The sequence below is a fragment of the Ovis canadensis genome, chromosome 18 (assembly GCF_042477335.2).
Source record: "Ovis canadensis isolate MfBH-ARS-UI-01 breed Bighorn chromosome 18, ARS-UI_OviCan_v2, whole genome shotgun sequence".
NCBI lineage: Eukaryota > Metazoa > Chordata > Mammalia > Artiodactyla > Bovidae > Ovis > Ovis canadensis.
In genome coordinates this window covers 72,200,030-72,222,605 of record NC_091262.1, presented here as the reverse complement: position 1 = coordinate 72,222,605, position 22,576 = coordinate 72,200,030, and the positions used below count along the sequence as shown (strand labels likewise).

Below are 22,576 nucleotides of genomic sequence, written 5' to 3'. Positions count from 1 at the left end.
CATAACTTGATCTTTCTGCCAAACAGCCAATTTTCTCAGCTCCAGCCATTAGCTAATAGTCTGCCTCTTCCTGAACGGTCTGTAGAAAGAATGCTCTGACACTTAAAGAAAATTAAAGCTGGAATTTGATGTCAGGTACAAAGAGCTCTCATTCTTGGAAAATGTCCAAGCCCTCAGGCTCCTGGTGTCTTGGGGTCTCAGGGTCTGGATGTAAAGTCAGATGAAATGAAATTTCATAAGGTACCTGAAACCACTGCTTTTTTCCTCCAAATGCTCTTGAAGGCCTTTCTCCAGCTAACTTGGAATCCAGGAAGAAAGTGCTTTGAAGTTTCAGGGCCACGGCTGAGAGAGCTTTCTCAAAAGAGAGACTATTTTTTTTTTTTTTTACAAAAAAGCCCAGCAAGGATAAACTCCCACACTCTAGTACATGCCATAAGCCTGGGAGCCCAGGGCCCTTAAATGCAGGGCCCAGTTGTCAATTTCATGACCAAGGTCCGCCCAGGGGAGGCTGGGAGTTTCTAGAAGACTCAGATGCCTGCTGCAAACTTAAGAGTAGTGACCAGGTCACTGTCACACCAGGCCTCTGTTCTGATGGCCCTCCTCCCCAGGGAGTGTGTCAAACATCTGAACTCGACCTATGAACACACGCATAATGTGTACACAGCAGGCAGATGGCAAGGTACAGAAGGACAAGAGCTCTTCACAGAGCCCCAGTGTGCAAAGCCAGAGGACTGTGCCCTGGGCCCCTAACAGGGTGTTATGTCCAGGACCTCTGGGGAGGTCATATAGGGTGGGGATGGCCCTCCCAGAAGGCCGGGACCCCATCATGCTTGCCCCATTGGACAGATGGGAACTGGAGTCCAGGCAGGGGGCTTGGTGTTCCACGTGGAGCAGAGCCCAGCTTAGGCATTTCAGATTTGTCATTCCTCCAAAGCAGCAGTTCCCAAAATATGGTCCTGGGACCAGCAGCATCAACATCACTGGGGAGCTTGTCACAAATGCAGACCCCAAGGCCTGGCCACTCCAAGACCTGGCCACCCCAGGATAGCTGGGTCAGAAGCTCTGGGCGTGGATCCACACTCGATCCTAAAAAGCCTTCCTGTGCAGATTTAGGAATCATTGGCTTAACATGTGCCCACATGACATGGGATCCCATTACACGGGATCTCCCACAGTACAGGGAGTTTAATGAGATGCTTCAGATCTCTTTGGAAAGCAGATGATGTGGGGAGAGAAAGAAAGTAGAGGGGAGTGGATGTGATGGCTGAGTGTTCCTGTTCCCCCGCACTCCTGTGTGGAAATCCTCAGCCCAGCACGATGGTGTTGGAAGTGGGGCCTCTGGGAGGTGATCAGGTGAGGGCAGAGCCCTCATGGATTGGATTAGTGTCCTTATAAAGGGACCTCAAGGGGTTCCATCACTCATTCCACCCCCTGAACCAGAAGTGGGCCCTCACCAGACCAAACCTGCCAGCGTCTTCATCATAGACTTCCAGCCTCTAAAACCAGGAGAAAAACAACTGCTGTTTAAGCCACCCAGCATATGGTATTTTTAAAAAGGTTTGCTCATTTATGGCTGTGTTGGATCTTCACTGCTGCCTTCTCTAGTTGCAGCCTTATTTCATAGGCTTTCTCCAGCTGCGGTGTGTGGGCTCCTCACTGCCGTGGTTTCTCCTGTTGGGGAGCGTGGACTCTAGGTGCACAGGCTTCAGTTGTTGTGACTCACGGGTTCTAGAGTGCAGTCTTGGTAGTTATGGCTCACAGGCTCAGTTGCCCTGCAACACGTAGGCTCTTCCGGGACCAGGGATTGAACCAGTGTCCCTTGCATTGGAAGGTGGATTCTTAACCCCTGTACCACCACGGAAGCTCTGGCATATGGTATTTTATTATGGCAGCCGGAATGGACAGAACACTCCCATATATGTCCTCCAGACCTGAGTCCAAACCTCACAGCCCAGCCTTTGGGACCCCACGTGGCCCCCCAGCCCACCCACCATCTCAGACTGCCTGTCAGATTCTTCGTGCTGCAGCCAAACAGGAAGCCCTCTGCCTTGTGTTTCCTTCACTTCCTCCAGCCCTCCCCTCACCTCTCTCTTCTGAAATCTGGCTCAAGCTTTACCCGGGATGTTCTCTTGGCTCCAAAGGCCCAAGGGTCAGAAACTGGAAATGATGCTTTCTCTGCAGCACCCTCACCCTTTTGGTGCAAACTGCTCTTAAGACCTGACCCGACATCACCTCCTTTCTTATATTCAGCTTCCCTAATTAATTTAGTGGCCAGGTCCTACTCAGGGGCCCATCCCACCCTCCCTCCCTCCAAACCTCCCATCATCTCTCCCAACAGTACTTGGAGAACATCAGTCCCGTGTTGCTTATTGAAGGAATTGCATCATCTCTTCTGAAACTCCCCCATGAAAGGTAACTTGCTGACATGCCACTGTTTGCTGCAAATCAGTTGCTCTGAACTTTCAACATTTACCCAAGTCAGTCAACACCAGCAGGGGCTGCGGTGGCCACTAGGATGATTTTACTCCCGTGGCTCAATGACACCAAGCCAGTGCATCCATGCAGACCAAGTCTTTCCAACCTTGACCTAAGAACTTCAGACTGGAACAGGGACTCCCTTAGACATCCTCACACCCAATTTCCCACCCAAGGTGGGAAAACCAGCCCCAAGAAGGGCATTGCCTTGCCCTGGTCTCCCTCAGAGTAGCACTCATGCCAGGAAGCTCCGGGACCCTTGGGTGGGCAGTAGGCACTGGCTTGGTATCCAGCTTTTGGGAGCCAGTGATGAGATGTCCCCCTACAAACTGAGTTCCCTCCACCCTGCTGTGGGTCAGGCCAGCTCCCACGCATCCTATGGCTCTGGGCGTCTCCCGTGACTCCTGTGTTCCCAATAATCAGACATTTATCCAAAGCTCCCTGGTCTCAAACAGATCCACTCACAATAGTGAGAAATGCATCCCTCACTTCCGGTACAGATCTCCAGCTTGGTACCTCCCACCTGGCTCCTGCCTCCAACTCGGGACCTCCCCCCGACCCCCTTCGCTTGTCCATGGTCCCAGGCAGGCTTCATCTTGATCCCTGTGATGTGCTGTGCTTAGTCACTCAGTCGTGTCCAATTCTTTGTGACCCCTTGGACTATAGCCCCGACAGGTTCCTCTGTCCATGGGGCTTTTCCAGGCAAGAATACCAGAGTGGGTTGCCATGCCCTCGTCTGAGAGATCTTCCCCAACCCAGGGATCGAACCCAGGACTCCCACATTGCAGGCTATTCTTGACCATCTGAGCCACCAGGGAAGCCCAAGAATACTGGAGTGGGTAGCCTGTCCCTTCTCCAGGGGATCTTCCCGACCTGCATTGCAGGCGGATTCTTTACCAGCTGAGCTACCAGGGAAGCCCCACCTTGATCCCTATCAGTCCCCAAATGTGGAGAACAGCGCCCCCTCAGCCCCTCCTGGCCTCAGGATCCAATTCTGCTCTCTCACTGCCCCGCCCCCGCCTGCTGGCCACCCACGCCCCCCCGCGCCCCCCCCCCCCGACTGCCGCCCCCACCCCCCCGACCCAGGAGCCCAGGTGGGTAAAGAAAAGAGGCCAAGCAGGTAGGGATTTGGTCGTGATGCTGGCAGCCTGGAGGCCCCGGGCTGCCTCAGCATAGGCTGAAGCACTCTGAGGTCTGGGTGCTGGGGAAGAGGCTCCTGGGGGTTGAGTCTTCACTCGCTGAGTGTTTCCTGAAGGGCCTGGGGTAGCTTCTGAGGCCCTGGTCCTTGGGGTTGTTTGCTGTCCAGCACACAATGGGTCCCGTGAGCAGTGAGACGAATCTCACAGTCTCCATTTTGTCCAACATGAATTCCTGGAAGGAAAAAGAAATCTCTGGCACCTGACTGGGTGCCGGCCCTGGACGCCACTTCCCAGACACCAAACCACCACCAAAGGTTGACCCACACGTCCTTTCACAAGGGCCCCAACAAGGATGTGGTATTAATGCCAATTGGCAAGTGAGCAAACTGGGGTTCAGAGAGGTTAATTGGTTTTCCTGAAACAACACAGCCCAGCAGTGGCAGAGGTGGATGGCTGAGTCCAGGTCCTTGTGTGGCTTCCTGAACGGGGTTGCCTCTTCTCACCACTTCCTCCAAGGAGCCCACCCTGACTGCCCACAGCCCCTCTCTCTCTGAGGGGCACTCATTTCTTAAAGGCCCAGTGACTTTTATTTTCTCTACCTCTAACTCTTTCCCGGGCATAAGAGTGTGACTATAAGTCTTGACTGATTGACTGTTGAGGGAGATCCTTAGGACCCCTTGACATCACTGGGTAATTTCCTCCTTTTTCTTGGAAAGAAGATGAAATTAATACACTGTGAGTATAAGAGCAAATGAGCCCTTTCTCAAATGTTCATTCGTGTCCAACATGAAGGAGGTATACCCCAGGGGATGCCGAATATGTGGAGTTCAGTGTGAGCTGTGCCACAGAGCAAGGTGGTCCTGATACTGCCCATGACATTCTTGTGAGAAGTTCTTCTCAATTAAGACGCAGCCTCATGCACTGTGGACCATCACTGCTGGACAACACAGGCCATGGGACTTGCCCACCCTCCCCCCAGTGTCCTGATTAATCCCATGGACAGAGCATCTTGGTGGGCTACAGTCCATTGAGTTGCAAAGAGCCGGACACGACTGAAGCAACTTAGCAGGCAGCAGCAGGTCCCAGAGGCACTAACAATCCTGAATTCAAACTACTCCACTGAACCTGCCATGAATGAGGAAAGCAAGTGATGGCTTAGGATGAAGCCAGCGCTGAAGGGGAAATAGGGGAGGGTGGAAAGGATGGTCCTTGTGCCACTGAGCCTTGGTCACACTGAGCCTGAAACCCACACAGATGTTGAAATTACACACACAAAACAAGGCATGCTGTTACAAGAGTCAAATAACCTCAAAAAGAAAAAAAAAGGAAGAATAAAGCTGGAAGACACACTTCCCAATTATAAAACTTACTACAAAGCTACAGTGATCCAGACAGTGCGGTATTGGCTAAGCACAGATGTGAGGACCAACGGAATAGGATTAAGAGTCCAGAGATAAACCTTCACATTTGCAGCCAGTTGATTTTTGACAAGGACGAGGAGACAATTCAATGAGGAAAGAGTAGTCCTTTCAGCAAATGGTAACAGGACAACTGAATATCCTTATGCAAAATAATGAAATTGGACCCCATTTGATACCATATACAAAAATTAACTAAAATTACATCACAAACCTAAAACTACAAATATCTTACAAGAAAACTTAGATATAAATCTTCATGACCTTGGATTAGGCAATAGTTTCTTAGATATGATGCGTAAAGCCCAAGTAACTAAAATAAAAATACGTACATTGGATTTCATCAAAATTGAAATCTTTGTGCTCTAAAGGACATCATCAAAGTGAACAGACAACCAGTAGAATGAGAGAAAATATTTTCAAATAATATATTTGATAAGGAACTTATATTTAGAGTATGTAAAGAATATTTACAACTCGACAATAAAAAAGACAAATAATCCAGTCTAAAAAAATGGGAAAAGGATCTGAGTAGACATTTCTCCAAAGAAGATATGCAAATGAACAATAAGCACATGTTTATGTTACACATTATTCATCATCAGAGAGATTAAAATCGAAATCACAATGAAATACCACTTTATATCCACTGCTGCTGCTAAGTCACTTCAGTCGTGTCCGACTCTGTGTGACCCCATAGATGGCAGCCCACCAGGCTCCCCCGTCCCTGGGATTCTCCAAGCAAGAACACTGGAGTGGGTTGCCATTTCCTTCTCCAATGCCTGAAAGTGAAAAGTGAAAGTGAAAAGTGAAAGTGAAGTTGCTCAGTCGTGTCCGACTCTTCGCGACCCCATGGAGGAGCCTACCAGGCTCCTCCGTCCATGGGATTTTCCAGGCAAGAGATCCACTAGGATGGCTAAATTATCAGAGACAGACCATCGAGGATATGAAGACACTGGACGTCTCATACTTTGCTCACAGGATTGTAAAATTACACAGCCACCTTGGAAACCAGTTTGGCAGTTTCTCAAAACGTTAAACATAGAGTTACCACGTGAATCAGAAATTCCACTCCTAAGCATTTACCCAAGATAATTGAGAAAGTTATGTTCACACAAGTACATGGCCATGGGGACTTTCTTGGTGGTTCAGTGGCTAAGACTCACTCCCAAGGCAGGGGGCCCAGGTTTGACCCCTGGTCAGGGAACTAGATCCCACATGCTGCAACTTTAAAAGATCATACATGTTGCAATGAAGATCAAAAAATCCCCTGTGCTGCAACTAAGACTCAGTGCAGCCAAATAAATAAATATATTTTAAAGAACATGGGCAATAGAGGCATATTTATAAGAGCCACCAAATGAAGACAACCCAAATGCCCATCAGTTGCCTACCGGATAAACAAGAGTGGTCTGCCCATACAATGGAGTATTATTCAGTCATAAAAGGGAATGATTTATATAATGAAGACATTATGCAAAGTGAAAGAAACCAGACACAAAATGTATTATTTGGGGGAGTAGCAAAAGGATTCAGGAATGAGATACTATGAATGATGGTGCAGTTCTGACTGTACTGAAAAGAGTGAAGTGAGCCCTCTGAATGGATAAATCTTAGGGCACTGGAAGTATATCTCATTAAAGGTATTATTAAAACTAAAACAAGGTATGCTGTCATTGGTGGAAGCCAGTCTGATGACCTGACCTCCACTTTTGCAGAATCAGCATTATGACTGATGGGGGTGTGGACGACTGATGGGGGTGGGGACCCTCCCAGTGAGAAGGCAAAGCTCAGCGGACTTGAGGAGACCCTGAAGTTTAAGATGAGGACTGCTCGGTCCTCATCGGGAGCTCATCAGTTCTCATCGGGAGCACTGAGGCTCCCTCAGTCACTGAAATGTCCCTCCCTGTGCAAATATATGACCACATCTGTGAGCATCTTGGTGTGTTGGTTTGCAGGTGTGTCAGTGAAAGTTTCATGGATATTGCAGGGTGTTTGGCGAGACCATATGACTATGTATATGAGTGTGTACCCCATGTGTGTTTGTGTGTGTGTATGTGATGTAACAAAGTGGGACTACACATTAAGACCAGGCAGGGCAAGAGTTCCTTTATAACTCTCTGACCCAGCACCAATAGGTGCTCACTACAAGTTTGTTGAGAGGCTAAAAAAGACCCCAAGACCCACACATGCAGGCACCATGCAGCCAGGGAGGGAAGGGCCAACAGGGCAGCTCACCACAGACACACCAGGAGCCGAGGCCCAGGACAGGCTCAGGTAGAAGCCTGCCTGGGGAGCACAAGTCCTCACCTGGATCAGGTCAAGCTTGGAGAAGAGGCCCATGCCCCTGGGCACAGCTTGGGCAGAGCAGCAGTGCTGGACCATGTCATTGATGGCCACTTGCACGTAGTTGAGCAGCTCATTCTGCAGGAAGGCGAGCAGGCTGGGGCCCCCTCTTAGAATCCCCTGCCCCCTCTCCCCACCTTGCTCAGGCCAGATAGGCATCCTGGAGCCAGCCTTCTCATCTCGGTCTGTGCTCCACACCCAAAGGGGCTGGGATGAGTCCCTCCACTCCCCGGAGCCAGAGTATCCTCCCCTGCAAAGAGGGACACAGGATGGACTGGCTCTCCAGAGGGTCCTCCCGGCTGGGGACACCTGAGGTCCACACCCAATGGACGGGCTTGTTTGGGGGGGACGTGGAGGAACCCAGGGCTCCTCACTCGGGGCAGCTCCAGAGACCCGCACTTCAGGTCTTCAGAGTCATCAGCTGAGGCTTCCTTGCTTCCCACCTTAAAGAGAAAGACCCAGAATAGGCTCTGTAAACTGCGGCTGATCCAGCTCCCCCTCAGGGCTCCTTGGCTGGGAGTAGAAGCCCATGGACTCCAATGCTCATGTCATCCAAACTAGGGGCCCGAGAAGGTCTCACATTCACCGACTGCACCCTGCCTACGTGGGGTGCCCAGCACTGCCCTGTTCCCCAGCCTGGCTTCCCCACCTCCTCCCAGCAAACCCTGAGGCTAGTAGGGTGCAGACTCTGGCATGGGGAGGACCCAGGAGGTGTTCAGAGGGTAACTAGTCCACATTCCCCAGCCCAGAAAAGAGAAGCAAAGGATTAAACCCAGAAATCTTGGCCCCTGACTTCAGTTCAGTTCAATCGCTTAGTCATGTCCGACTCTTTGCAGCCCCATGGACTGCAGCACGCCAGGCTTCCCTGTCCATCACCAACTCCCAGAGCTGTCTCAAACTCATGTCCATTGAGTCAATGATGGCATCAAACCATCTCATCCTCTGTTGTCCCCCTCTCCTCCTGCCTTCAATCTTTCCCAGCATCAGGGTCTTTTCAAATGAGTCAGTTCTTCACACCAAGTGGCCAAAGTATTGGAGTTTCAGCTTCAGCATCAGTCCTTCCTATGAATATTCAGGACTGATTTCCTTTAGGATGGACTGCTTGGATCGCCTCACAGTCCAAAGGACTCTCAAGAGACTTCTCCAACACCACAGTTCAAAAGCATCAATTCTTTGGTGCTCAGCTTTCTTTATAGTCCAACTCTCACATCCATACACGACTACTGGGAAAACCATAGCCTCAAGTCCCTTGACTTCAGCCCTGACTTGTTCTTTCTGAGCATCACTCTTCTCCAAGGTGAAATAGAATATGAATAAGAATCACATTATTTAGGAGTGCACATGCCTGAATGGGGGCATCCCAGCTACCTGGCCTCAGCATCTGCCTCATCTTAGAGAAGTCCTTTGACAACTAATAGCCACCAGATCAGAGCAGTCAATCCTAAAGGAAATCAACCCTGAATAGTTACTGGAAAGAGTGATGCTGAAGCTGAAGCTCCTCTAGTCTGGCCACCTGATACGAAGGACTGACTCATTAGTAAAGACCCTGATGCTGCAAAAGACTGAAGGCAGGAGAAGGGAAAGACAGAGGAAGAGATGGATGAAAGGCATCAGCGACTGGATGGACATGAACTTGGGCAAACCCCGGGAGATGGTGAAGGACAGGGAAGCCTGGCGTGCTGCAGTCCATGGCATCACAAAGAGTCGGATGCAACTGAACAACGACAAGAAGCCACGAGGGAGACGTGGGTAAGGATATGTGTGTGTGTGTGTGTGTGTGTGTGTGTGTGTTGGGGGCTGATATTATGGAGGAGGCAGCAGCCCCCAGCTCTTGCCCCACCCCCACCCCGCCCAGCGGACTGAGCTTACCTCACAGCTGCCCATGTCTTTCTGGTGGGTGACCCCGTGTTCCAGCTGCTGCCACTGCTCCTGCTTGCGGTGACACCTCCTCTGCAGCTGGCACAGCCGAATCTTGAGGCGCTATGGTGAGGGTGGTTGGGTCACTTCAGTGCAGCAGACCCTCCCCAGGGGCATCTGCACTGGGCCTGGTCCAGGAGCTCAGTGCTCAGGATGGTCTGAGTGAGGATGAGGGTGGGGAGTGGAAAGTTCGGGGATCAGAAAGTTCTGAGAGGGTCAGAGCCATTCAAAGCACCAGCAGACGTAGGGGAAGGTATGTCTAGGTGTTCTCCAGTGGCTCAGGTGGCAAAGAATTTGCCTGCAATGCGGGACACCCAGGTTCGATCCCACGGTCTGGAAGATCCCCTGGAGGAGGGCATAGCAACCCACTCCAGTATTTCTTGCCTGGAGAATTCTATGGACTCAAGAGCCTGGCAGGCTACAGTCCACGCGGTCGCAAAGAGTCAGACATGAAAGAGAGAAAGTGAAGTCGCTCAGTCGTGTCTGACTCTTTGCGACCCCGTGGACTGTAGCCCACCAAGCTCCTCCATCCATGGTATTTTCCAGGCAAGAATACTGGAGTGGGTTGCCATTTCCTTCTCCAGGAGATCTTCCCGACCCAGGGATCGAACCCAGGTGCCCCACATTGCAGGCAGATGCTTTAACCTCTGAATCATCAGGAAAGCTCTACTGAGTGACAAACACTTTCACTTTTCAGGCTGACTGGGGTTTGAATCCCAGCTCACCTCCTAGAACCCTGTTTCACTCTCCATAAGCAAAACCACCTGCCTGGGCCCTTCCAGCTGCAGGGGCTGCTGGGAGGACCCTGGGTCAGGGATAAGGCTGTGAAGGCCTCTGGGGCACAGGCTGCGCTGGGCACACTCCCACACCAGGCCCCGTGAGGCTGTTTTGGGGGACTCAGGATATACATGACTCCTCCCTTTTCTGAGCCCTAGTTTCCTTACTTTGAAAATGAGAAAAATAGCCTGCCTGGGACTAAAGTGCAACACTTAGCTCAGAATTAATATCAATATTTTAATGCAATGTTTTTTAAAATCAAAGTTAATGCAAAAAATAATGTACGATGAGCAAAATATTAAAATTTTCAATAAAGTTGGGGTCCGATATTGCCCTTGCACACCTCACTCGCCTCCCCTAGTCTCAGCTCTAGGAATAGAAGCACCTACCTTGGGGAGCTGGGGTGAGATTTGAATGAGATAGAGCATGTTAAGTGCTTTTCACAGTGTCCCTTAACTCAGCAGGGGCCACAGGACTGGAAAAGGTCAGTTTTCATTCCAATCTCAAAGAAAGGCAATGCCAAAGAATGCTCAAACTACTGCACAATTGCACTCATCTCACATGCTAGTAAAGTAATGCTCAAAATTCTCCAAGCTGGGCTTCAGCAATACGTGAACCGTGAACTTCCTGATGTTGAAGCTGGTTTTAGAAAAGGCAGAGGAACCAGAGATCAAATTGCCAACATCCGTTGGATCATCAAGAAAGCAAGAGAGTTCCAGAAAAACATCTATTTCTGGTTTACTGACTATGCCAAAGCCTTTGACTGTGTGGATCACAATAAACTGTGGAAAATTCTGAAAGAGATGGGAATACCAGAGCACCTGATCTGCCTCTTGAGAAACCTATATTCAGGTCAGGAAGCAACAGTTACAACTGGACATGGAACAACAGACTGGTTCCAAATAGGAAAAGGAGTATGTCAAGGCTGTCTATTGTCACCCTGCTTATTTAACTTACATGCAGAGTACATCATGAGAAACGCTGGGCTGGAGGAAGCACAAGCTGGAATCAAGATTGCCGCGAGAAATATCAATAACTTCAGATATGCAGATGACACCACCCTTACGGAAGAAAGTGAAGAGGAACTAAAGAGCTTCTTGAAGAAAGTGAAAGAGGAAAGTGAAAAAGTTGGCTTAAAACTCAACATTCAGAAAACTAAGATCATGGCATCTGGTCCCATCACTTCATGGGAAATAGATGGGGAAACAGTGGAAATAGTGGCTGACTTTACTTTTTTGGGCTCCAAAATCATTGCAGATGGTGATTGCAGCCATGAAATTAAAAGATGCTTACTCCTTGGAAGGAAAGTTATGACCAACCTAGATAGCATATTCAAAAGCAGAGACATTACTTTGCCAACAAAGGTTTGTCTAGTCAAGGCTATGGTTTTTCCAGTGGTCATGTATGGACGTGAGAGTTGGACTGTGAAGAAAGCTGAGCGCCGAAGAATTGATGCTTTTGAACTGTGGTGTTGGAAAAGACTCTTGAGAGTCCCTTGGACTGCAAGGAGATCCAACCAGTCCATCCTAAAGGAAATCAGTCCTGGGTGTTCACTGGAAGTACTGATGCTGAAGCTGAAATGTCGATACTTTGGCCACCTCATATGAAGAGTTGACTAATCGGAAAACACCCTGATGTTGGGAGGGATTGGGGGCAGGAGGAGAAGGGGACGACGATGACATGGATGGCATCACCGACTCAATGGACATGAGTTTGGGTAAACTCCAGAGCTGGTGATGGACAGGGAGGCCTGGTGTGCTGCAGTCCATGGGGTCACAAAGAGTGGACACGACTGAGCAACTGAACTGAACTGAACTTCCTCAAAGGAAAAAAAAAAAAAAAAGATAAAAGATGGTGTAGGTTTTCAGTGCTACCACTAGGGGGCAGAGACTGGCTGCAAACTCCAAGCCAGGTCCTTGCAAGAATCAACCAACCCGTCAGCCTCTCTTTTCCTATTTTCTCCCTCTCCACATCCCTATCCTCTGTCCTCTCGTGTCCCCAAGCCCCAGCTGCAGCACAAAAATTCATCATGCCATGCCTTTTCCGGGAAGTTTCTTCTGCATGGAATGCCCATCCCTTGGGGTGAAAGTTGAATTTATTAGAAGATAAACCAAATATGAGAGAGATAACCTCTGGGGGCATTTACTCTGAGACAGTTTCTGTTCGGTGTCTCACAACTGCCTACCAGCTAGGTTGTATTGCCCCCATTTCACAGTTGAAGAAACTGAGGCTCAGAGAGGGTTGTGCCCAGGGTCATGCAGCTAGTCAGAGGCTGAAGGGGAATTTGAACCTCAGTCTGTCTGAATCTAGCACTCCTGACTTTTCTACCACAAAGATTACTTTTTAAGTATAAGCTGAGTTTTCCAGGGGAGATACCCAGCAGAAGCGGAGGGAAAGGGATTCAGAACAAGGCTCTGGAGTGACAGCCCCACCCAGATTCCCAGCAGCCCACCCCTGCTCCAAGCCTCCTGGGGTGCAGAAGGCAGTGGGTGCCTACACCCCAGTTCTCTGCCCAGGGGGATGGGCCAGGCTTCAGGCAGCTGTTACCGGGATCAGAGCCCTGTGGCCCTCCTCTAGAGACTCCAGACTCTTGTGGACGGCCTGGTTCATCTCGAGGAAGGCCTCGAGACGCTTCTGGATGTCCTGGCTGACTGCGAAGAGCTTCCCGTAGTGCTCCACCATGGCCGCCACTGGGGTTTCCTCCGGCTCCTCCCCTTGGCTGTAGCCTACGGAGACAGTGCGTGGCAGGATGGGTGGGCACAGAATGCCCAGCGCTTACCAGCCCCCTGCAGTGATGCTCGCAAGGTGGGTGGCAGGGGGACTGCTGCTGTCAGCTGGAGCCCTAGAGTTGAGAAGGCTCCATCAGCCACCTCCTGTCCCTTCAGGGGAAGCCTCAGCATTTGAAAGGCTGCAAGGATTCTGGATTGAATGAGGATTCTGGATCGCTGTCAAATGAGGCAGGAGACTCCCCACGCCCTGCCCCACCCCCTGGAACCGGAAGGAGAAACTGCTGGCTGGGGGATCCTGCAGGAAGAGGACAGGGGTCGTTGCTGCCCTGAGCGAACAGGCCCCAGCCTTGGTGTTTGCTCCTTCTGGGTGGGTTGAACAGGATTGCATGGCTGAATTAGGAGGACCCCAACCTTGCAGGCTGCTGGCAGCAGCCCTGGGCGCTGGGTCCACATCAAGACCTGTGCTCGGCCCGGAGCCCTGCACCCCTTCTTGGCTCGGTGCTCAAGGCTCTCTGGTTCTGCTCAACCTTCCAATTGCACCTCCCAGCAGCCCCTGCCAGGCCCTGGTGTTCCAGCACACTGGAACTCACCAGCCCCAAACCCACCACACGGGGCTCCAGCCTACGTTTGCGCTGTTCCCTCTGCCTGCAATGCTGGTCCCCTTTGCTGAAAAACTTTGAGCTCCATGAGTGGCCCCCTCCTCCATGAAGCCTTCCCTGACCTCCAGGGCAGAGTCCTTGCAGCTCCCACAGCTCAAGAGCACTCAGCACAGTGGCTCTGGAATCAGATAGACCAAAGTCTGAGACCCAGCTCCACCACTTCCTGGCTGGGTGACCTTGGGTAAGTCCCTTAACGTCTCTGAGCCTGGGTAACACAGTTCCCAGAAGCTCCTATGTGTATGCCTGCTCAGTCACCCAGTCATATCCAACTGTTTGCAACCCCATGGACTGTAGCCTGCCAGGCTCCACTGTCCGTGGGATTCTCCGGGCAAGAATACTGGATTGCCATTTCCTTTTCCAGGGGACCTTCCTGACCCAGGGATCAAACCTGCGCCTCCTGCATCTCTTTCTTTGACAGGCAGATTCTTTACCACTGAGCTACCTGGGAAGCCCTGGAACCTCATAAGGAGGAGTTATAGCTTAGCACAGAGTAAATGTTTCATAAACAATAATAGTTATTTTATTATTGATGGCACAATAATATGATAATAATATGATGATAACAATACAAATATGTAACTATGACTTCCCTTCCCTTTCCTACCAAGTTTCCAGCACTGATCACAGTGGATTCTGGCACAAACCACGATCAAACGAAACACAGAAATCCATTTCAGATGTCTGTAATTTTAGCTTCTAAGAGCAAAACCAAAGACAAATGAGATAATAACAATAGCTGACATTTCCTGGATGCTAGCTGAACATCAGGCACTGTGATTTGGGGGTGGCCAGAAAGTTCATTCGGGGTTTCCCATAAGATGGTACAGGAAAACCCGAGGGAATTTTTGGCCAACCCAGTACATGATGCTGAAATGTGATCCAGGCCACAGAACTCTCATTGTTCTCACTGTACAGAGACGCTGAGGACTTGCCACACAGGTCACATGTCTGGTGGCCAGGCTGGCTGGACCACGGTGAAACAGGCCTGTGGGTTCCCATGCAGCAGGTGAGCTCGAGGTTCACTGGGGTCACACGTCCCCCGGTCCCGGGCTGGGAGGTGGTCGCAGAGAGGACAGGCCTTCTGCGAAAGCTCTATACGTACCCTTGGGGATTTTCTCAAGGACCTTGATCAGATAGTCTTCAAAAAGCTTGTGCTTCTCCACCTCCCTCTTCAGCTTCCTCTGCCTGTAGAGTGAGCCAGACGTGAGGACGTGGTGTGGAGGCCCCCAGGCCGTGACCCCTGGCAAGGGCCCGTCTCTAGAGCTGTGTGGATCTGGGCTGGACCAGTCACTGTCCCCATCAGTGGGCCACTGACTGCGTCTCTCCACCCCCATTTTATTGCTGAGTAAACTGAGTCATAGACAGGCCAAACAGATGCCTGTGGTCAGGCCATAAGAAAGGAGACCTGGGGGAAAAGCAAGGCTGAAACTTTCTGGCGTGGGGTCTACGGAGCCCCTCCTGCAGGCTGAGCAGGTGGCAGATGGCCTGAGTCCCCGCTAGCCGATGATCTGGCCAGGGGTTTCACCTCTCTGCCTGGGTGGGCCATGTGTAACAGAGGTAACTAGTTCCTCACAGGAAGGTGGGGACCAGGTCTGGGATGCCCAGCACATCTGAGGTCGGGGCCCCAGCAGCCCCCAGAGGGGAGATGGCCACATGCGACTGCCCAGCCATTCTTGACAGTCAAGGGCATCACCAAGCAAGATGAGTCTCCTGCTCTGGGCCCATTCAAGGTCAGCAGTCAAGGGCAGTGGGCAGAGGGGGACAGGGCCATGGTAGGTATCTTTGAGTGACCACGGACTGCCCCAGGGCAAGCCACTCTGCATCTCAGACCCTATTTTCTCATCCACACCATCTTGAAAAATGCAAGAAAGAATGGTCTTCCCCTCTGCAAATACCATGTGGGGTGAGCCACAATGCTAAACATTGTTGGGGTTGGAAGCCCTGTGAGAGTATGATGGATGGGTTGGATCTTCTCTCCAAAAAATCACTCACAGATGCATCCTTTTGCACCCAATTCAGGCTTTCATGGGCAGCCTGATATGAAGGGCCTCTCTGGGCAAGGACCCAGGGCGTCTGCTTGGAGCCAGGGCAGCAGCCTCGCACGTTGATTTTGGAAAGGCTGAGTTGACAGGTGCATGGGGATGGCCACCCACAGCCCTGCCTTCATGCTGCGAGACTGAGCTTGTGCAGGGCCTGGGACCAGCCAAAGCCTGACGTCAAAGAGGGAGAGTTATGCGCCCCCACCCCTCGCTACTCACAATTCAGCTACCCCTCCTGACTTACTCCCAGGCATCCCCCACCCCCTGGCCATTTCCTTGCCCTGAGGAATTTTTCCATTGCTCCCTCAGGCATTTTTGCTCAGTCCCAGCCGCTTAGCCCACTGCAGGTGGCCCTGGGGCCGGGGCCCGGGGCACAGCGGGGCTCGGGACAAGTCGTACTTGGCCTGCAGTTGGCAGAGTTCCTGGAACAGCACCTGCAGGTCCCTGTCCTTGTTGCCGGAATCACTCAGGCCAGCCTCCTGGCCTGCGTCCCTGGCCGCCGGCATTGCCGCCGCACCGCCTTGGGCGACTCTGGACGATGGGGCCACGTGGGCCAGGCAGGAAGGAGGTGGGTGTCTACGACAACAGTCAAGGCAGTAGCTTTCTCTTCCAGTCCTCCTGACGGTCCTCAGAAGTCAGGTTCCAATCTTGCTTCCTAGAAAAGGAAACCAAGGTTCAGAGGGGACCCCTGTGACCAGCTCGAGGATGTACAGCAGGGCTGATTTGGACTCCAGTTTTATTAAATTCAAAGTCTGGGGCCTTTGAGCAGTGCCTCCAGCTCTGGAGGGACCAAAGGTGCCATTCTGCAGTGGCATCATCATCATTGTCACACCATAATGGGGACCGTCAAGACCCATGGGCACCAAGATGCCTGGGACTTCCAACATGTGCTGGCTTCCAAGAGAATTCAGGAAAGAGTCCAAGGGGGCAGAGCTGGGGCAGGCTCAGAGAGTAGCCCACAGAGGGAGGAGGCTCCTTTGTCATCTGTCTCTCCCCAACCATCCTGCCAACCATTTATGCATTTAACTGACATCATATACTCTGAGCATCCATAGAGCTAGACCGAGGTAGACACATGGAATAAGCTCACGGTCAAGCTGGGAAGGTGGCCTAGTTAACAGGCAGTTTCAACACAGCCTTGCAAAGAGTTCCTGGGCCACTCACCTAAGTCTGGTTTGCTAGCTACGGCTAAAAGAAGACGATCTCCCTAAGCGTGGCATTCACTGGGCACCTGCTGGGCCAGGCCAGTGCATGGGAGGAGCAGGGTGAGAAGGGGTGGGTCTACTGGGTCAACTTTTCCAGCCCCCAGTGTCAGACAGGGGTCCATGAGCACATGGAGGAGGAAGGGGCCTGGCTGACTCACTCGACAGCTCCGGGAGCACAAAGCCATCGCCAACCTGTGACGTCACAATGCTGGCTTCCGTTCTCATGACGTTGTCTATTGCAGGATTCACCTGGGGATGGAGTGGAGGGCCTGATTCCCTGAGGTCCTGGGGGCCTTTTGCTCCCCGATTCAGTTCCCCGGGGGAAGGGGTGGAGAGGCGTTGGTGACCTGGGGGGGGGGGTGAACTTGGGCTATTTTTACCCTTCTTTCAAGGCTGATCTTCCTTGATACCCCTACCTTGCAAGCTTCCCAAATCCTACTGGCTTGTCCTGGGACTCCCCTTTTTGCCTCCTTTAACCTGATTCTGGGTAGCTATAGCTTGGGTACCTCCCTAGGTGGGATAGTCAGCAACCATGGAGAGTTCAGCCCCTCTCTCCCCAGCCCCCTCAAGGCTAAGGATGAAGCCTGGCCTGTGGCAGGGGAGGCGGGGGAACAGAAGGAAACTTCTGGACCTAAACCTGGTCCTGGCCCTGCCCCTGCCTAATGCTCAGCCCTGTGACCTGGTGCGGGGCCTCCATCACTGACGGGGACCTGGGCATGGTGCCTGCCTCTGATACACCTGTTCCATTCACTGCCCAGTTGTCTGGCCAAGCCTTCCCCACTGGAGGCCCCATTCAATCAGAGCGGGGGCTCTGCAGAGGGCAGCCTGGGAGGGTCTCGCCAGGGAGACCATCAGGAGGGGCTGCAGTGAAGGCAGAGGTAGGGGAGGGGCTCTGCAGGTGTGGAGACAGGGATGGGCTTGAGGGCAGGGTGTGAGGTCAGGCCTGTGGCTGGAGCTGGGCAGGGGCTGGGGCTATGACTAAGGCTGGGGCAGGCTCTGGACCAAAGGTTGAGGATGGGGCAATGGCCAACCCAGAGGAGCTGGGCTCGTTGTTATTCTGGGACAATTCCCCAGCTTGCACTCTTCAGCATTCCCCTCATGACTCTTCATCAGCAGGCAATGGGTTCAGTCTTAGCTGGCAGAGGAGTCCCTGAGCAGATCCCAAGGGAGCTATCTGACCCTCCATGGTTCTGGAGCCCAGAAAGCATTTGTTGAGACCAACCGAGAAACAGAGGTGGACCTGGATCTGGCCTTGGGCTCAGATGAAGGGCTGCTGGTACTGAGGGAGAGAAGCCCTGGGGCTGCCCAGAGGGTCAGAGCCAGGCCTAGGGGTGGGGGCTTGTGTGTGGAGGAGGGGTGGAGAAAGTGCCCCCAGTTTTGACAGTGTCTGGGATGGTTTTTAGGCTTCCCAGTTGGTGCTAGTGGTAAAGAACCCACCTGCCAGTGCAGGAGACATAAGACATGTGGGTGGGATCCCTGGGTCGGGAAGATCCCCTGGAGGAGGGCAAGGCAACCCACTCCAGTATTCTTGCCTGGAGAATCCCATGGACAGAGGAGCCTGGCGAGCTACATGGGGTCGCAAGGTCGCAAATAGTCGGACATGACTGAAGCAACTTAGCACGCATGTATGAGGTGGTTCTTGAAGATAAGAATGAATGAGGATGGACCTAGAGGTGATTGTAACAAGTGGAGTAAGTCAGAGAAAGACAAATGGCAGATATCACTTACATGTGGAATTAAAAAAATATACAAATGACTATTTACCAAACAGAAACAGACTTTCAGACATAGAAAACAGACTTAGGATTACCAAAGGGAAAAGGAGGAGGAGAGATAAATTAGGAGTTTGGGATTAACAAATATATACTACTATATATAAAATAATAAAAAGGCCCTACTGTCTAGCACAGGGAACTCGACTCAGTTCTTGTAATAACCTCTATTGGAAGGGAATCTGAACTAGAATAGACAGATACATACGGGTAACTGAGTCACTTTCCTGTATACCTGGAACAAACACAGCATTGTAGATCAACTATACTTCAGTTTTAAAAAGAAAAAGAATGAGTGAGGAGAAGTAAGGAGGAAAGGGCTTTCCTGCAGAAGGACCAGCAGAGACGAATGTTCAGAGACACGTAGTGGCAGACATGGGCTGTGGGAACAGTAGGGTCAGTGGCTGAGTCGTGTCTGACTCTTATGACCCCACGGACTGTAGCCCACCAGGCTCCTCTGTCCGGGGGATTCTCCAGGCAAGAATACCGGAATGGGTTGCCATTTCCTTCTCCAGGGGATCTTCCCGACCCAGGAATCAAACCCAGGTCACCTGCACTGCAGGCAGATTCTTTACCAACTGAGCTACAAGGGAAGCCCTGTGATGACAGTAGGTGGATGCTTAAAAGCTGAAGGTGAAGGTCAAAGCCGGGATATGTCTGGGGAAGTTGCCAGCAGGATCCAGAGCATCTCCACCAGGACCTTGGGATGCCTGCAACAGAAACTGACAGGGCCACTCTGGACAAAGAGGATATCCGTGAGAGGCTGTGAGGGATTGCACAGAATCAGAAGAAAGGCTGGAGCCAGGTTCAGAGAGGACCAGGTCCCAGGGCAGCCCTGGAGATCCAGACAGCAGGAACTCAGGGTATAACCTCCCAAATGAATCCTTCCAACCTCTTTCCATAAGCTTCTCCATCCTTAAGAGGCCAAGTCTTTAGAGAATGTGCCCAGTTGGCTGAGCCTGGGTCATGTGCCCGCCCCTTGGCTTGACTGACAGTCACATCATGGGTTCTGCCGTGGGGGCTGAAGGTTTCCCGGGGCAAATCCTGAGGCTGTTGACTCTAGAAGGGGGAAATGGACCCTGGGCAGGGCTCACTGCACGGAGGCTCAGAGAAGATGGAATAAGGAGTATGGGCTTTATCCTGAAGGTGATAAGCACCTAAAGGAGAGGCATGGCCAGACTGCCATTTCAGAGCCTGCTGATGGGCTCAGAGTGGAGGGGAGGCGGGCTGGCCAGCCGTGGCAATGTCTAATGCTTCCAGCACACTTGTAAGCACTTCCCACGTTGGGGATCATTTAACTGCTATTTTGCAGATGGGGAAACTGAGGCCCAGAGAGGTTAAGTAAGTCGCCCAAGATCTCACCATTGGGAAATTGCTGAGCTATGAAGTTGGGATTCTAGAAGCATCTGGAAGGTTGAGTTTTGCTGGGACATGGGGTCCTCCAAGGGTATAGACTGAGGGAGGCGGCCCTGGGGGAGGCTCCATCAGCGCCCCCACCCCTGGGCGTCAAGCCTTCATTTATTAAGGGCACATGACTGACCCGCCTTCTGCTGAAAGCAGCTGCTGGAACAGCCTCACCAGACCCTCATTTCTTCCCAGGCTCACCCTCCTCTGTAACCTCGTCTCCCAGCAACACAGGGCCCTAAACCACTTGACCCAATATAGCCATAGGCAGGGGGTTGCGCAGGTGGTGGGACCATTCACTTCCCAGGGAGGAGTTTATCTTTGGCCTGAAATGTCCCACCCATGAGCAAGACTGGGAGACAGACTGCATGTGGCTCCAGAGATATTTCTCCCTGTCTGGCCATACAGATGGGGCTTCCTGGATGGCTCAGAGGGTAAAGAATTTGCCTGCAATGTGGGAGACAGAGGAGACACAGGTCTGATACCTGGGTCGAGAAGATTCCCCTGGAGAAGGAGATGGCAACCTGCCCCAGCATTCTAGCCTGGAAAATTCCATGGACAGAGGAGCCTTGGGGGCTACAGTCCAAAAGGTCGCAAAGAGTCAGACACAACTATGTAGGGCCCCACAGAGCCCGACAGAAAGACAGCCACAATTTCCAGGGCACGACACCTGCTGTGGTCTTACTGCTGCCTGGCTCTTGGCCTGGAGTCTCTGAATTCTCAGAACAATCCTTGCAAAAGGTGGATGCATGGCTCCGTTTTGCAGATGAGAAAACTGAGGATCAATGAGGAGAAGTCACTTGCCAAGGGCACATGGCTCATAACAGGTAGCAGGGCTGGCTGTGCAATCTGTGGGACCCAGCGCAACAGGAAAAAGCTGGGCCCCTTACTCAGAAAATTAAGAATTCCAAGACAGCAATGGCAGGCCGTAAAACCAATTGGGAATCTTGGGAGCGTGGGCCTTGCACAACTGCATAGGTCCTGCTCAGGATTCGGACCCCAGTCTAAGGGGTCCAGAACCTGTTTTTAAACTCCCACTTCCTTCCAGATCACTAAGCTGCCCTGAACCCTATTCCCCTGACACCACCCCCCCCCCCGGCACCCCCCAACCTCCCCCCACCCCCACCCCGGCCCCGTCCCTCTCCAGCGATCTACAGTGACCAGGAAAGGAGTCAGGAGCTTACCTCGGGGCTGAAAGGAACTTCAGAAAAGTGGAGATCAAAGTGAGGGAGGCAGGAAGTGCCAAGGTTCCACCACTGTGGAGGAGCCCAGGTTCCAGACCTCCCAGGGCAGCCTCTATCTCTTGGGCTTCCAGAGAGAGAAATTCAAGGTCAAGCTGTCTATTATAGACAGCTGTGAGCCCGCTTCAAGGGCAGAGCCACAATTAAATGGCGATAGAATCCCCTTTTGAAAAGCTTTAACAAGGACGGTGGGGCTGGAATTTGACCCCAGGGCTTGAGTCTCACAGCACAGCAGAAGGGAATGGCAGATCAGGCCTCTGCCCAGAATCCCAGCCCCGCCTGCTCTGCAGCCCCCAAATGCCCCCTAACAGGGACAAAGCTGGCCTTCTGCCTCTAGAGGTGATGATGCCCAGAACGCAGAGTGAGGCTGTGGAGCCAGGCAGTTCGACCAGCTGTGTGACCTTAGGAAAAGTACACAACCTCTCTGAGCCTCATTTTCCAGAAATGCAAAGTAGAGACATTAACAACCTAGGATTAAATGAAATAATCCATATAGAACATGTAACAGCATCTCATTTTGGTAAAAATACTGCTTGAGCATGTGTGTGTATGTGTGTGTGTGTGTCTGTGTACAAAGAGGAAACTAGAAGGATAGGAATAAGCTTTTAGGAGCTGATTAATATTTTGGGGACAGAGGATGAGGGGAAACCTTCCCCTAACTCTTTGAGAAAAGCAAGCAACTCTACCTGGTTCCACCAGCCTGAGTTTTCCTTCTCGCCCCCTCCAGAAGATCACAGTGGCAGTGCCCGCCTGGCACAGGGTGCTTGTCTGAGAGTGAGTTTTCGCAGAGGGAGGGCCTGAAGCAGCTGAGCCCTGTTGCTGGGGCTGGTGCCAAGGGCGGCTCCAGGGAAGGGGTGGGGAGTGTGTGTAGCTGGTGGGGGGTGAGGAGGGGTGACGGGTGGCTGGGGGTGTTGCGGGGGATGGGTGGGGGCGTAGCGAGCGTGAGGCAGACAAGCATAGCGGTTCTGCCAGAATCTTGCTAAGACCCTGCACTGCTTAGACTCCCCACCCCCACCGAGACAGACTCTCAGTCATGTCCCTAACCCTCCCTCCCACCCTGGCAAACCCAGAGCAGCCCGGGTCCAGGAAGCCATGTAGAGGCTGCTCCTCCTCTAAGGTCCCGGCTCCAGCCTTCATCCTTGCTCTGCGTTCCCCCAACCAAGCCCCCTCCCAGGAAGGTCTCGGGCACCAGAGCTGGGGCAGCTCGGGCCCTCCTAGGACAGAGGACAGGGCACTGGCTGGGGCCCCAGGGCCCACCAGGGGAGGCTGGGCCTTTCAATGTCCCTGCCATGATATCTTGGCTCCCTCCATGCCCCACACCCCCCACAGCAGCTCAGAGGAACTACCCTCCTGAGAAGAGGTGTGGGAAGGGCCTGCTCCAACCACGAGAAGCGAGGGCTGAGTTGTTGTTTAGTCACTAAATTGTGTCCAGCTCTTTGCGACCCCGTGAACTGT

At 52.1% G+C, this 22,576-nt stretch overlaps 1 protein-coding gene across 4 annotated transcripts; it reads right to left on the bottom strand.

Annotated features, from left to right (window-relative positions):
- Positions 1-3,596: 3,596 nt before the first annotated feature.
- Positions 3,597-21,891, bottom strand: CCDC197 (coiled-coil domain containing 197). 4 transcript variants are annotated; one of them, XM_069560034.1, is made up of 8 exons: positions 21,808-21,891; positions 15,899-16,154; positions 14,563-14,645; positions 12,620-12,798; positions 9,248-9,358; positions 7,753-7,821; positions 7,343-7,456; positions 3,597-3,846 (listed from the first exon to the last, which is right to left on the bottom strand). In XM_069560034.1, exons 2-8 carry the CDS (start codon positions 16,003-16,005, stop codon positions 3,643-3,645), a joined length of 867 nt encoding a protein of 288 aa, XP_069416135.1. In that variant the 5' UTR covers positions 16,006-16,154; positions 21,808-21,891; the 3' UTR covers positions 3,597-3,642. The 4 variants fall into 4 exon arrangements, 3 of the variants coding, with proteins under 3 accessions (XP_069416135.1, XP_069416134.1, XP_069416133.1); XM_069560033.1 differs by lacking the exon at positions 21,808-21,891 and adding an exon at positions 21,065-21,273; XM_069560032.1 differs by lacking the exons at positions 15,899-16,154; positions 21,808-21,891 and having other exon boundaries at positions 14,563-14,854.
- Positions 21,892-22,576: the final 685 nt, after the last annotated feature.